This window comes from Saccostrea echinata, unplaced genomic scaffold, assembly GCF_033153115.1.
Source record: "Saccostrea echinata isolate AGI-Se365-2 ecotype Australia unplaced genomic scaffold, CSIRO_AGI_Sech_v1 ptg000018l, whole genome shotgun sequence".
NCBI classification, from domain to species: Eukaryota; Metazoa; Mollusca; class Bivalvia; order Ostreida; family Ostreidae; genus Saccostrea; species Saccostrea echinata.
Genome location: NW_026889767.1, coordinates 1,640,001 through 1,656,267, shown reverse-complemented (window position 1 = coordinate 1,656,267; position 16,267 = coordinate 1,640,001). Strand labels below are relative to the sequence as shown.

The following is a 16,267-nucleotide window of genomic DNA, read 5'->3' as shown; positions in this document are numbered from 1 at the left end:
ATAATATTCTTGATGCCGAAATGAAAGTTGCGACCGCCCTTATGATTTAAAAATTCAAAGCGAGAACAAAATATTTTATTGAAGAAAAGAGCACAGATTAGTGTCTTAGGCATTTTTGGTGATAAGATATACATGTAACTGTTTGTTGCAAGTTGACAGAATTCTTCCGCTGACTAATAATTACAAACAAATGCCTTTTCTATAAACTACAAATGATTTATCATTTTATGAAAATTTTACGAACGCTTTTTTATTTTGAGAAGGCAATTTCTTGCATCATGTGACATACATGTACTTATTATTAAAAAGATGGTTTAAATTTATGAGCTGTCAACTGTTAATTACACAAAATTCTACCCACATACATGTAACCATGACAGAAGCTACAAAAACAAACAAACAAACAAACGCGACTTGCAGGTTTTGAAATAAAAAAAGATTAAAGAAATAGAATATTTCGAGTTTATGCAGGGTCTTATATTAATGAGAAGTAAATCACGCGGGAGCATTCTCATGAATTAACTGAACATCATTTCTCCATATGATGTGTACATTTGTCAATCTTCAATGATTTGGATCTTAGTGGCTTTGTTCAATTCTAAAACGAACATCATTTGATGACCGCGACCAAGAGAAATTATTTGGAGGTCAACATAATGATCTTGATGCAGTCTAACTAAAATTTATTCTATGCTTTATTATTATTATGTACAACATAAAGTTACAAATAAGAAAACAATAAGGTGAATTTAACTTACATTACAATTACTTTTAAAGACTTCAACATGATGGATAAAACAAATCACATACCATCACAAAACGAGAAACTTTCTGTATCCAGTGGCTGATTCTCATCTTTTTTTTTAAAAGCTAACCTTGTTTCGCGCCAAGCTTCACGAGTAAAACATGGACCTTTTCTTTGGGATCTAAGTTCTATTGAATGGGTGTGATAGCTTCCATGAAATTAAAAAGGAGTATGTTCTTATTGCCTGAATTTCGAGCTGTAGAAAGTTTATTTATTACATAGTACACATAATATATCGTATGTGGGCAAGAAACATTAAATCAATGAATTCGCTAAGATTTTTTGCATATTTTTTTTCCTGTTTACCCCTAAAGTGGACTATCCCGATTTGATATTCATTCATGAAAAGACTGGAGTGTTTCCTCGAAAAACATACCTCACCATACGACGGTCAAGGAATCTGAAAAAAAAGGGGACTTAAAAAATTCAGATACATTAGAGATTGAACCCGGATCTTCTGCGTGACAATCCAACGGTTCCTTCACATTTCATTGATTTTATAGTAGTATGACTGTAAAAACATTAACTGTGAATTTTATATAATAAGCTTTTAAATTTAAAGAGATGTGAAATATTTTGTAGTTAAGAAGAAAAATTAAATGTAATATCATCAAGATGAAAAAATATCTGGCAAGCATCAAACTCTAAACCTATGATACACTGTAAAACAAGTGAATGCTTTAAACCACTGTGCTTAAATTATGATGAAGATGCATATACGATATGTACCATGATGTACCATCATGGAATTTTCCAAGCGCAATGGAAAATGAAATCGAAATAATTGCATTTATCACCATAATATGAGAAATGCTTTTAAAACCAGTGCAAGGGCGATTACTCATGTGTTCTTGGTAGTGGTTAAACATTCTCGAGACTGTGAATTTTAAATAGATTACGCACCTGATGACCCTGATTTTCATAATCTACCGTAAAGGCTAGAAGAGCAGACATGTTGCAAATTTTACCCACCCACCCACACTTCCCTAAAACATGTGTACAGATTTTTGCTGCTTTCTCTTCTGTAATTTCAGTGACAGAAAGCCTATGCTTATATCGAAAGAGATATGTATGTGGAACACCCTAGCGGTTGGACTCATTTGCAAAGGAAGGATGTGGTCATTGTATATGGTGGGACCATTTATATTTATTGGACATTTTCTGTTTAAATGCAACGATTCAATCCTGAATGCTATTGGACTTTTCTATGGTGTGAAACATAAACAGTACTTCAGTGGCATGGTGATCATTGATGATTTATGTTTACGTACAGTCTTACTTTTAAAAAATACCGGAAGCAAGTATAGCTTGCAAACAAATATTGAAATTTTCTAGATTTGGGATAATGGTAAAGTTTCTTAAGTCACAATCTGGAATGGGGGCGGCGGAATTCGGGGATTACCACGAATGAAGGATTCTCTCATGTCTGGCTCAAAACTCTGGGTAATCTATCCGCAGTACTGGGGAGAATTAATTTGGGGTTACCTCAGCGGTACCTGAGGGACCAGCTTGATCTTTGGGTTACCAAAGGCAAGTTTTGGGGCCTACCCTTGGGGGTATTGTCCCCATGTAGTTGTTGTATTCAAGGGACGCAGGTATAGAGTTAGGGCCCGAGACAGAACTTGAATGTATTTTTTTAATGTGGCACTCACTCTTGTTGGTACCAAGAAGTCTGTTCCTACTACAGTCACCTGTGGGGGTGCTTTCGCGCTAAGGATCTAGAGGTCATCTTGGTAGGCAGGTAGTGATTCCCTGGGCTCCGCCGGGGTATTTACATATGTGTATAAGTAGATTGTGACAAATAGTTGCCATTAAATGTAAATGTTGTTTCATAATAAATGTGATTAAAATTAATTTCTGTTACTAGTCATTGCATCTCGGATTAAAAAATAAATCCTATTCTATCACGTCTTAATTATAATTATACACAATGAAAAATAATATGTTCTACAGTAATATAACACAATATATATGAACAACACATCCAATGTTAAATTAATAATATAATCACATAGATACAATCTAAAAATTTGAGTTGGTCATTGGTCTATTATAAATTTTCTCGTCTTGCTTCTAAATGTTGAAGTGTTGGAGACATATAAAGGTAAATTGTTCCGCAGTACTGCACCCGAATATTGAAAAGAATTTTGAAATATTTCAGATTTGTCTTTTGGAACACACAAGTCAAATTGAGATTCAAACCTCAAATAGTAAGAATAGGTTGATTTATCTTCATGAAAAAAAAAAATCACATACATGTAAATGTAAGCAGACCAAATTTCTTCTAAAATAAGGTACAAACTCAAACACTATCACTTCACGCTAAAGTGCATCGTCATAAATTGATTGTTGATCTAGATCTTCGTAAACTACACTTTCTTCTGCATCATCAATGATCTTTGGATCAGGATTTGTAGGTTTTACTGACAATTGTACTGCACAATTCTCTTGGATCTTCTTTCTTTTGCACCCATTTCTTCTACAGTTCCTAAATTGTGTGATTTTTTAAATTAATATAAAATCTGAAAGAAGTGAGTTGATGCCATTTTCAAAAAAAAAAAAAAAAATAAATAAATAAATAAATAAAAAAAAAAAAAAATAGGGACCTAAACAAGTATGACATTAAATGAAAAAAAAATTATAATCAAACTCACCAGAGAATTAAAGCGAGGTTTAAACCAACACTTAGGGAAAGAGACGATATCACTGTGTACAGAAATGGTTTGGATTGTTTCCTTATATTAGAATCTGGTGCTCTTATTAAGATTGTAATAATACAAACATGTCCGTTTCTAGTCAAAGTCTTAATTTAAAGATAATGTTAACTAATAAATGGTTTACCTTTTCCAAGTGATAAATGCTTAAATTCAAAATATTTAAGTGACAGTCACATATAAATTGAATAAGATGGATACTGTCTTCCCAAAAATTTTTATTAAAATAGAAAATTTGGTGTTATGTCTATTTAAATTTGTGGGAAGACAATACGATTCGCAATGTGATAAAAGAGGATTCCATTGTGGGCATATATATATGTACATTTCACTTTTCATAATACGGATTTGAAATTTTGAGTTGGAAGATTTATTTGCCATTTGCAAATATTCAATAAAGAATTTTCAAGTTGATATCTTATTAGTAAAAATCCTCACCAAATAATTGAGCCTCGCCCTTCTTAGTGTATTTTTAAAACCTGGTGTATTGATTAGGGAAACATATGAAGAAAATATTAAAATGTACTGATGTGTTTGCTGATTACAAAAAAAAAAAAAAAAAAAAAAAAAAAAAAAAAAAAAAAAAAAAAATTATAAAATATTTGGGAAACTTCCTTCCTCATATAAGAAAATGAAATTTGAAGATTTTTCTGTACAAATCTTTCCATTAAATTTCTTCTAAATCAGAGAATGTTTGTTTTTCTTCAGCTATCTAAAAAAAGTACTGTAATGTAGCATATTTAAAGGTAATTTACATAACAGAGTTATACAGCATATTTTGTCTGAGAGTAATTTTTTAAAAATAGTATACAGATTTGTTATTAGACCTTTGTATAGAGGAATGAAATTGCCGTTGTAAGAACCTGCAATACTGTGTTATTTCTTGAGGATATAGTGTCCAAATGATTGATTTCATTTGTTTTGAGAGTTATTGCAATGATTTTTGGAAAAATGTTATTTATAAAGTATCAAAGTATCTACTATTAGACAAAGATTGTTCCTCAGTTGTGGAATTGTAAAACAGATGCTTTGTATTGGATATATATCAATAAAATAAATATATTAATACCACTGCATTGCCCAGATATTGCGTCACATGTCTTCAGAAATGGGCAACTGCTACAGTTTTCCTGACAGTTGTGTCCAAAGTGTCCATCGGGGCATTCTGGAAATAAGATTCCATTATCAAGAGAGATCTATATGTGTAACATCTGTATGTCATAAAACTTTTGTTATCATATTTCATACGTTGTGAAGTGAAACGTGTGTTACCCGGATGTTGTGAACTTCTTATAAGGAAAATTAACATTTCAGTACGACAACATAATCCTATGCAGTATTACATATCTCATGTCAAGGGTACATATTAGTCCAGTCAAATTGTCATAAACCCTAAACAAATTGCAACAGAATTTGTTTCTTTATTTATAATTAGTAAATTGTATTATAATCAACATATAAAAACTCTAGAAAAATATATAAAGGCAAAAGATGTCTTTTTCAGAAATAAATATTTACTCTTCTGATAAAATATGTATTGCAGAAATGTGCTACCATATGAACCAAGGGAGACAATTTTAACCACTGTAAACAAACCACTTTTCTTCTTAAACAAGCATAATAAAATTTATAATTCATTTTGTATACATGGTTAGGTTTAAATTTCACCAATGCACTGAAGATATAAGATCTGAGAATCTTATATATGTCTAAACTTAACGATATAATGTTGAAATCTTAGTATATTACCTGTATCACAATTTTTAAGCATGTAGGAACCTTTCTATCAAAATATGGGTCTATGAATCACAGGAAATTATTTATTAATCATGTATTTCTGTAAAAATTCAATCTTCCAATTAATAACTCATGCACATATATAAATTAGTGTTTACTTCTCTTTTATTAGATATTGGAAACATTAGGGGAAATAATCTATGGAAAGTTGTTAGTGGTATTATTGCAACATAAAAATATTTTATTATCTAAAAGTTACATTTTGGTGTATGACCTTGTTTAAAGATTTTTTTCTTTAGAATGTTGATTAGATTAGTGAGATCTACTTTGCTATTTAAAAAAATTTAGATTTGGGCCATCTTTAAAAAACTGTTTGGTTGCCCTCTCCCAACTGACTGACTCAAAATGGCCTGACTCAAAACTTTTTTTTTTTACATTCCAGGACATCATATTTATTTTATTCCTCTTATGCTGTCAACAAATATGTTGAAATTGCCTAGAAAAAAGATTTTCCCACCTACCTACCGACTTAATAATAATTTTACCCTGATTCAGGAGAGGACAAACAAACAATATTTTAAAGATGGCCTTATTCTTGATTTTTTTTTGGGTGTGTGCATATTAACTATAATGATGCTTATTATGTACCTCAGTATATTTTATTGTAATTTGTAAACATATTTCTTAAACATTATATTTGTGTCACTTTGATTCACATTTCGCTTTTAGTTTGTTCTTAACATAACCCCGGATCCAAGTAGGGTCACATGAGGGATTTAATTTTACAGGAAGTCTTTGAAATAAGCCGCATTGTGGAATTTTTTGTTTTTTTTTAAAACACATCCTATTATGTAATAGATTTGTGCATTTCAGCTTTTCAAAAACTACACAACATTATCGACTTATTTTCCAAGTAGCATCCCAAATTCACCTGCATATTTAAGAAGTTTTTTTAAATACTACTAGCTGAAATCCCGCGCAAGCGCGGGGGATTGAATGTATACCACTACCGACAGAAAATATATAGTAAATTCTACTGACAGCCTACAGGCTTATAGCAGGAAGAAATACTGTTCAAAATCCCGCACGAAGTAGATGTACGTCTCCAGCCCCCCCCCCCCCCCTTTTAGTAAAAACTTGAAAAATAACAAACTTGAAAACCTTTTATACTATGTTATACATGTAGATATTATACTTCAGATGCTCTTATTTCATTTCCGTCATGGATAAAAGCACAGCGAATATGCACATTTTACTGATAAATTGAAGGGGGGGGGGGGTAAAATTCACAGGTACTTGGGTCTTGGTTTATAAATATGTATGTACCTTATTGATATGTAAAAAAAAATATATACTTTACTTTGTTTAGCTTTTAAGCCTTATGAGTAGGCCGAGTTTTTGATACAAAAGAGCATTCAGAAAAAAACTGAAATGTATTGATAAAGCACAAAATTCTACAGCTTTAATTGTATTTGAACAATTTCTTATTCATTAATTTTCTATTTTCATGTAAGCAAGTTTATAACGAAGTACAAATTGTACTTCGGGTTCGTTGCCACGATGCTTTCAGTGAGGAATATATACAAATTTTACCGATAAATTTATTAGGAAAACCTACCACATACTGTATATGTAATAGTCTTTCGATATATATAAATATGTTCACAACTTAAAGTGCTATCAATGATTTACCAGTATTTCAATGACCATTCACACAAAAGCTTTTTTTATGTTCAAGCAGCTAAAATCGCCTCTTTTTTTTAATCGGGCTCGATGCTATAGGATGTTCTAGAAGCTTCCGTCAATATTAAGATCGGTGAATTACGAAAATAATTTGCACATTTCCCTTTGTAATCGGCAATTACATCTTATTTCTTTTATATCATTTAAATTAAGTTTTGATTGAATTATTCAGTGATGACGTTTTATGAAACAAATGAACAATTGCTTGTTGTCAGTTTCATTAAAAATTGCCAGTAACTTAGATCCGCCAACCGGAAACGCCACCGTACTCACGATTTTACTATTTCATGGCTGTTTATAGAAAATGGAAGTATAGTTTTAATTTAATGTATGATACTTACTATGCGAGTGAAATCTAAATATAGTTTACGGACATCATCTTGTATATAGTGTATCCTTAGAGGAGTAAGTAAGAACTCTGGTGCATCCGTTTCGGAGTTTATTTGCAAAATTTATTAATTTATAAGTATAGATTTTCCTATCACGATAAGTGAAATCTATCACTTAAAAGAGCATAGAACATGATCAGATAGGTAATTTAATTGTCATAAAAATGACTCTAAGCCACTAAAAGCAGCGCTAGTGAAGACTGGTTGATTGTAATTTGTTTTACGCCCCGTTCGAGAACTTTTCACTTATAGAGAAACGTCACCATATACCGGCAAAGGGCTTGAAATTTAAACCCTTACTCATTATACATTATATTGAATACAAAAAATAGCAATTCGAATACTATTAAGGTTGACATTTAGGTATTCTGTGGCACCTTCAGTGGATTTTTACGATTTTTCTTTTATTTCTTTAACCTTTCAAATAAAACCAATGGGGAAAAAATCTGACTTTTAAGATTTAGTTCAAGTGTTACGTATCCATAGGTATGACGTGTTTCACATGGATGTCCTATGCATGCATTGCTATAAAGGGAGATACATGTATGTCGGGAAGGGGGGGGGCTCACCCCCCTCCCCCTGAGATTTTCAAGAGTTAAAATGTTCTATGTAAAAGTAACAAAGACATGTCCATGAACCCATTTCCCCAGAACAAATATTAAAATGGCAACAAGTCATGTGCATTATGAACCCATTCCCCAGGACACTTATTTAAAAGGCAAGAAGTCATGTGCATTATGAAAAAAGACCCCCCCCCCCCCGCTCCCCTGAAAAAAGGTTTTCAAGTTTGAGGTAATTACTTTTATTTATTTATTTTTCTTTCTTTTTACTTATTTGTTTATTTATTTATTTATATTTGCTTGTCAGAAAAATTCCGAGACTTGACATCTGTGATATTTGATATGACCCCCCCCCCTTCCTCCCCCGATAAAAATTCCTGACATGTGTCATGTGTGTGCTTAATTGTCCACTAAATATATATATATATTTTTAAATTATCTTAACTAATAAAACTTGTCATTCCTACTATGGCTACACATTCTTTGTCCCTGCACAAAGACATACTGAGGAATTGTAAAAATTTTATTTTCAATTATGTCCGTTGCCATGGGAACAGGAATCCATAGCAATTAATGAACTAATTACCAGTTTCAGTTTGCAGATGCATTTCTGCATGACCTACCAAGAAAATTCAAGATCATATAGATGGCAAAACTTTTTTTTATGCATATATAGAATGTCTTTTTTAACAGTGACTTATCGGCATTTTTGAACAAAATCGTTTTTTTTTTTTTTTTTTGAAAACTGAAAAAAATGATGTTTTGACAAATATATTCTTCTAGAGTTTTGATATATCAAAAGGCACATTATAAATAACAAAATTCTACTGGAATAATTTCTGTTGCAATTTGTTTAAGGTTAGGGTGTTTTAGGGCTAGATTGACTGGACTATATCCTTTACAATTATTATCTTAATTTTTAAAATTGGCAAGAAACCAAAGAAACCAATGGGAATTGTTATAATTTATCAGCCAAGAGTATATCTAAGCCGTACCAATAATTATTTGTGAATTAAATTTTTTGTTATGAAACAAAATTAAAATAAGTCCAAAAGTCAAACCTCATTTTCAAATTATATTTTGTTGCCTCGTTGCAATTTGTGCAAAAAACCACGTGCGTTAAAAAATTGCGCGAAGGTGTATTATTTTGCTTCTTTTCTGAGATACTTAAAGGTGCTTTATGGAATTTGATCTCGTGACCAACCCGTATTTATATCCCGATAGATGTTTAAAAATGATACCTTATTTCTTAAATATCTACTCAAATTTTCTGTATAATTTTATGACTTATACATGTGTATGTTGCTATAGAATTTCATACGAAAATTTGATAAAAATTTTATTTTATCTTGGAAGTTTTTGAAACTTCGAATTTCTGGACGCGTTTGATAGACACATCCTTGCACTTTCACAAATTTTAACTTTATCCTTATTACTTTAGAAAAGTAGCAATTTTGTTGTTTATTAATGAAAAAATATTAAAACTATAATGCAGAAATTTCAGAGTAGAAATGTACACTGTAGAAAGCAAAATCCTCTCACCAGTATTGTCTGTCCGTGCTCAGTGGTGTGTGCAGAGTTTAACAATTGAACACAAACGGTGAAACGTAAACATTAAGAACAACAGAGCTCGTGCCCTGTTTACAAAAATAGTTCACATTTCACGAGTGTATTCAATTTGTTAAACTCTGTACACAACTACACAACAATGGGCACGAACTGACAATACTTAAGTGAGTAGGTTTTGCTTTTGCATATTTTTACCCTGAATTTTCTGGATTATAGATGTAATATTATTCATTAATACACAAAAAAATTGCTACTTTTCTTAAGTATTAAGGATAAAGTTAAAAATTGTGAAAGTGCAAGGGTGTGTTAATGAAACGCCTTCCGAAATTCTTAGTTTCAATAATTTCCAGATTAAATAAGTTTTTAATTTTATTTTAGTGTGAAATGCTATAGCAACATGTAAGTTGTTATATTATACAGAAAATTTGAGAAAATATAAACTTCAAATCTGTATCTATGCACCTTTAAATAATACTTCTCTGACCTTTTTATTGTCTCAGTTACCTTGAAAATGTTAATTAAATTTAAAGAAAACAATAGTATGTATCTTAGACTGTCTACGTTTGCGTACAAATTACTTTTGTATAATTGACAAATAAGACAAGCATTATGAGGATATTGCATTAGCAATACTAGTCCACTACCGTCAAGTTAAACTGGTTCCCGATAAAATTGAAAATGCCATAGTTCCGTCAAAAATCATTTAAGCGGAAAAATGCAAACTTAATCTAAAAAAAAAAAAAACAAGCTCAACATCTGCCAAAATCCGTCAAAATTATTGAAGCGAAACGAAATGCAATCATAAGCTGTAACTTATCAAGATACATTTACATCTCAAAGATAAGTTCAATATCTGAAAGCGTTTAGAAAAAAAGACGGAAAACCAAGTGGGACAGACTGACAAACAAACAGAGGAACGGCTAGACGTTCGGACGGACAGACAGACGGACGAACATACGCAGAGGAAACCTATAGTCCCCTCCGGCTTCACCGGTAGGGGACTAAAAATATGCATATACACATCTGTACAGCACTGTGTCCAACTCAAAATATTCTACGGTATTCACAACCGTAAATCATGTTGTGTAAGCATTAAGAAATATCTGATGCTAATTTTTTTAACATTTCCTAAAAAGTATTTGTAGAATGATAAAGTCGTTTTCTTACGTGAATGACCTTTATTAGTATGTTACCTTGTGTACAAGTGTCTCCTTGGTAACCTCTATCGCAGCCATTCAAACATGTCCCGTTTATGTGATGACAATGTTCTCTATCAAGACAAACCCCGCATGACTGAGCACAGTTTAGTCCAAATGTACCTCTGTCACATTCTAAAGAAATGAAATTTTTTTCAGACCAATTCTTAGGCTAATATGTTTGTAAATTTGCAAATATTGTGCCTTCTTTCGTGAAATTTACATGTCTAGTATTTTTTCGATATAGTGCATTATTCTGTTATTGTGAAACGCTCAGAATTTATGATTGGTACAAAAAAAGCTTAGAAAAAAACACACACAAAAATGAGTATTTTGTTAAAAAAGGTTTTAGTGAATAAATGGTCCAAATATATTTTAAGTACATGTATTAAATCATATTGTGCATTTCTTACTTCAACTTCAATGATTTTGATTTTTCGTTTTTCAATTAAAAAAGCTCATTTTTTTATAGATATATGTAATATAGAGAACAATTTATTACTCTTGTCACATCTCATTTCCTTCCACCCTGCCTGACACCCATTATAACATTGTCCTGTTTTTCTGTCACATCTTTTCCACTCTCTACAGTTGATGTTACACATATCTAAGCAGTTGTATCCATATTGTCCTTCAGGGCATACTAAGATAAAAATGAAAAGAGGCTTTAAAAAGGTTAATGAAGTATATTTATTTTTGCTAAGCAAGTTTTCATGAATTTTTTTTAGTTTGTTTCCCCTTTTTTAATATCATTAATTGCCCGAATACTTATTAAGAATTTTAAATTATTTTAATGGGAATATGTTAGCTGATGGACATGAAAGAGGCAATACTGAATTTTACTCTAGATTATTATTAGTTTACCTTGTGTGCAATTGTCTCCTTGGTAACCTCTATCGCAGCCATTTAAGCATGTCCCATTTAAGTGATGACATTGTTCTTTTCTTAAGCAAAACCCGCATGACTGATCACAGTTTAAACCGAATTTACCACTGTCACAAACTGTAAGTAGAATGTGAGTTCAATACACTGCCTATATATTACTTGCATTACAATTCTTTTAATGAAAAACAAGAGGAATAACTGTGCTTGACTGTCCTACAATAAATGCTCCTGGAATTTTTCCGTAAAGAGAATATTGATATTGTATGATAAATAAATTTATTATATTCCCATCAATTTCCTGGTTTTTGTTACTGTTAATTTACAGAGTTTGATCCGATTTTCCAGATCACCACACTGTGGTTTTCTGAATCCATATCACTGCTCTCTGAAACTGATGACATAGTACACAGAACACATATATTCCTGCGCGAACTTCATTTGTCCTTGAAACACTAAACGGAAATAAATGAACTGAATGTAAAAAAAACCCTGTCAATACACTACAATGACTTTATCATTTTCACTACAGAATTCCGATTCAATAAAAAAAAAAAATATATTTAAATGATTATTTTTTACCTATATGAATTAAGGAAATTTATAAAAATAAAAAAAAGTAAAATAAAAACATAAAAATCGTCGTCTGCATGCTCATTGACTATAGTAAGCTACCCAGTCTCCAGCAGATATCAAAATGGTAAATTTAGATGATTTAAGTACTATCAACACCAATGATATGTGTCCTGGTAATTTTGATCTGCTGGATAACACCTCCGAATCAGAATTACAGGAAATTTACCAATTATTTGACACTAAACCATCAAACTTTTAGGACATACCAATGCCCCCTGCAGATGAAGACAAATTAAGTGGAAGTCCCTTGGAAAATTAATCAAAAAAAAAAAATCCCAACGTTTATTGAAATAAATGGACAGATAAAAAAGGAATTTGTACAACAAATGAAAAATAAAAACACAGCAAGAAAGACGGATTCAGCTGTAAAACAGTTCAAAGCAAGGCTTCAGCAATATCCAAAGAAGGAAATCCGTGACATCAATAGGTTTGATCCTAACGGGCTGGATATTTACTTCAGCTCTTTTCTTCTCTCCATCCGAAAGGTAGTTGGTTCAGACTATGAGCCTGATACCTTGACCAGTTATCAGAGATCCATTTGGTATCTAATAAGGAATTTACGACAAGTAGAACTGTTCTTCTATCAAAACGAAAGGAATTAAAACAAACGGGCGGGTGAAATAAACCAAATACAGCAGAACCACTTACAAAAGGTGAAGAAAAATGCTACAAGAGAAGGGCTACATTGGTTTAAACACTAATGGCATTTTTAAACAAATGTGGTTACGGAACACCATGATGTTCGGAGTTAGAGAAGGGGGGGGGGGCAGAAAATCATACACTTAGGAGGTCTGATACCCAGCTCTTATAGGGTGGAAATGGAAGGGGGTATCTGGAATTAGGAGAATTTGAAACAAAAAACAAGAACTGGTGAAAAAACTCATCTTAGAGCTTTTCGTCCGAAACAGCATTCAAATCCAGAAGATCCTATGAGCTGCCCGGTAGCTTTGTATAAGGCTTTTAGAGACCATAGGTCGCCCTCTACCATGACTGAAAGTCCGTTTAATATTTAAATTAACCACAAACGATCTCATGGATCTCCAATTTGGTATAAAAACCAGCCTCTTGGCGAAAATACACATCGCTCAATCATGCGGGAAATGGTAAAACGTGCTAATTTACATGTACAACATGTACAAAATTGCTGCATGCTGGTATAGCCCCTACCACAATTCAGCAATTATCTCGTCACAAAAATCCAAAGTATCCACAATTACACCACTGCCTTAATCGAAATGCAAAAACAAAACCATAAGTGACATTCTAGCAAATAAAGAAAACACTCCAAATGCAGGAAACATGTCGTCTGTCCTGTTTCGACTAACCAGCTACTTTCAATTTCGCCATCCGCCATTTCCAGAACTTCAATGTCGACAATCTCAGCAAAGACATCAACCCTTCAGTTAATATCCGCTAGAGAATTATTTTCAAACGCAAGAATGATAAACAGCACCATCGATCTCAACAATTGTGATTCACAACCTCAGACCCCCCCCCCCCCCCAAAAAAAAAAAAAAAAAAAAAAAAAAAAACTAGATGCTGTCATGAGACAGTAATACCCGCACTAAGGTGTTTGCCTCTAAATGCACACTCCTTCATATTGGGCTTACCAAGGAAAAAGTCCAAATAATTCTATAATTTACACAGTACATGTATTCGTCAAATCGAGCATAAAATGCTCAGGTGACCATGTGACCCATGAACCTCTTATACGCATTTCATATACTTAATTCATTACCAGTCTGAAATATCAGAATTTAATTAATGTTGTAAATTAGGTTTTAATAAAAAGGGGGGGGATATAAATTTTTGGCCCATAATTGGAACTTTTTAAATTAAATTTATCTTCTCAACAACAAATAATATTATTTTAGTACAAAGCGTTTTTGATGAATTTATCAAAATGTGCAAACTTTTTTTAGTATTTGATTAGGCAAAAACCTCCTTGAAAAGCCATACCCAATCAATTTATATGTGTCCCCCCCCCCCCCCCCAAATACACACACACACAATTTGCCTGTTTTTGGAAATAGGCCTAGATGGCAAAGTTATGTTAAAACATCGTTTGTTATGATAATTTAAAATTTGTTCTTGTACTGTACATGTATGTGAACACCTTTTTGAAAATTTCTACATCACATTGGGCTTGCGTCACCCTACCAGTACTAGTACTAGTTTTACCATTATCATTTTTAGATTGCACATGCCATGTGACATGGTGCAGTGTTACATGTATATCAGTGGAAATTAATTCATTTTGTGTTTTAATTGGATTATATTTCATGAAGTTGACAGGACCTATGACAGTCGGTAAGTACAAGTTTAAGTATAGATTGGGGTAAAATAAACCAAAATGCAAATGGTTAGGTTAAAGTTTAAAAAGGATCAAAGATCATCGGCAATCTCCTATGCAGAGTTGTCGTTCGTTTCTCTCTCAGACACTGAATGTATGAGCCGATCGTAGAGAGTGGATCATCGATGCCACAATAGACGAATTTCACATTCTGAAGAGTTATCTCCCGTTGTCGACATTACATTCAGTTACAGGCATAGATCCGGGAATTTTTTTCCGGGGGGGAGGGGGGTCCACACCTCGGTCCAAAAAAATTCCAGCCCAGAATTTCCTGAGGAGCAAAATAAAAAAAAAAAACAAACAAACAAACAAAATAAAAACAATGATGGTGGGGTCCATGTTTTTAAAGGGGGAGGGCATCCAAAGTCATTTTTTATTTGCTTCTGTAAATCAGTATATAGTCCTATTTAAATAACTCTGCAAATTCCAGGGGGGGGGGGGGTTCCAATCTCCCTAGCCGCTCCCTGTCCCTGAAATGACAAATGATCATGCGACTCCTAAATAGTAGAAAATTTTTCCATTTGACTAGACATAATTTTGTTTCTTGTGTTATTATGTTATGTACATCTAATGGTTTAAGGTTATGAACCCTTGAGGTCATCCCCACTCTCTTGTTCATAATATGACTACATCAAATTAAATAGAAGTGCATCAATGATAAGATTACTTGACATTTCATTCATGAATTTGGGTCAACCTAGAATTAGGAATGAAAATCATTCAAAGAGATGGACCATTAAACTATTTGTATGTATTCACATTTTTTTTATGTCAAACCAAAGTATTAGACTAGTTTGCATACATGAACAAACTGGGGTCTGGGAAGGGGAAGGGGCAAGGGGAAGGAGTTATCTCTTTACGTCTTAATTAATTGTTGAAAATTCCTAAAATGAATGTTAACCTTAAATCCGACTTGTACGTCTTCATTATTTTTAAGTGGTGGTGTCTCCGTATGAGTGAAAAATTCCCAAGAGGGACATTTAACAACAAACAAACATTAATGACTTAAAAAACACAATATACATGTACATGTTTATTAGTCAATGGATATACTTCTGATCATATCTCTAGTTCTCCCTTGAATCAGAAATGATGATATAAATATTTTAAGAATGATTAAGAGTTGAAAAGGTTGTGCATTTTAAAATTCACTAAGCTCTGTGGTTGAATTAGCTATACCAGTTTAGCTTATTTTGCTACTCAAAGCACCTTGATTAACTATTTTTAATCATACTGTTTTCTGAAATGTGAAGTTTTTTCAACATGGATACAAGTCATACCTTTTCAGCTTCTGAAAACAATTAATGCATGAAAAAAAAACTGCTTTTCAAATACTGTAACTCTTTCCAAGTACTTGTGATCATCAGTTTTTAGCTCACTTGAGTTTTTCTGGTTTTCTGATCACATTTTGTTTGTCATTCATCTGTCCGCCTGTAAACTTTTCACATTTTTGTCTTCTTCACTAGAACCGCCGGGCCAATTTCAACCAACCCAGCCACAAAGCATCTTTGGGTAAAGGGGATTCAAGTTTGTTCAAGTGAAGGGTCACACCCTCTTTCAAGGGGGGATAATCAAGAATTAGTGAAAATTTGGTGGTATCATTTTAAAAAAGTCTTATCAAGAACCACTGACTGGGCCCAAAAAGTTGAAACTTTCTTTACATAGACAGTGTAGCTTCAAATT

At 32.5% G+C, this 16,267-nt stretch overlaps 1 protein-coding gene across 1 annotated transcript in view; it reads right to left on the bottom strand.

Annotated features, from left to right (window-relative positions):
• Positions 1 to 3,071: 3,071 nt before the first annotated feature.
• LOC133189427 (multiple epidermal growth factor-like domains protein 10) overlaps positions 3,072 to 16,267 on the bottom strand; it is a 20,867-nt gene continuing 7,671 nt past the window's right edge. The window contains exons 4-8 of the mRNA XM_061324799.1: positions 11,578 to 11,715; positions 11,216 to 11,356; positions 10,711 to 10,848; positions 4,589 to 4,684; positions 3,072 to 3,293 (exon numbers count right to left, since the gene is read on the bottom strand). Coding sequence (XP_061180783.1) covers positions 3,226 to 3,293; positions 4,589 to 4,684; positions 10,711 to 10,848; positions 11,216 to 11,356; positions 11,578 to 11,715 — 581 coding nt within the window. The 3' untranslated portion in view covers positions 3,072 to 3,225. The remainder of the gene's footprint in view (positions 3,294 to 4,588; positions 4,685 to 10,710; positions 10,849 to 11,215; positions 11,357 to 11,577; positions 11,716 to 16,267) is intronic.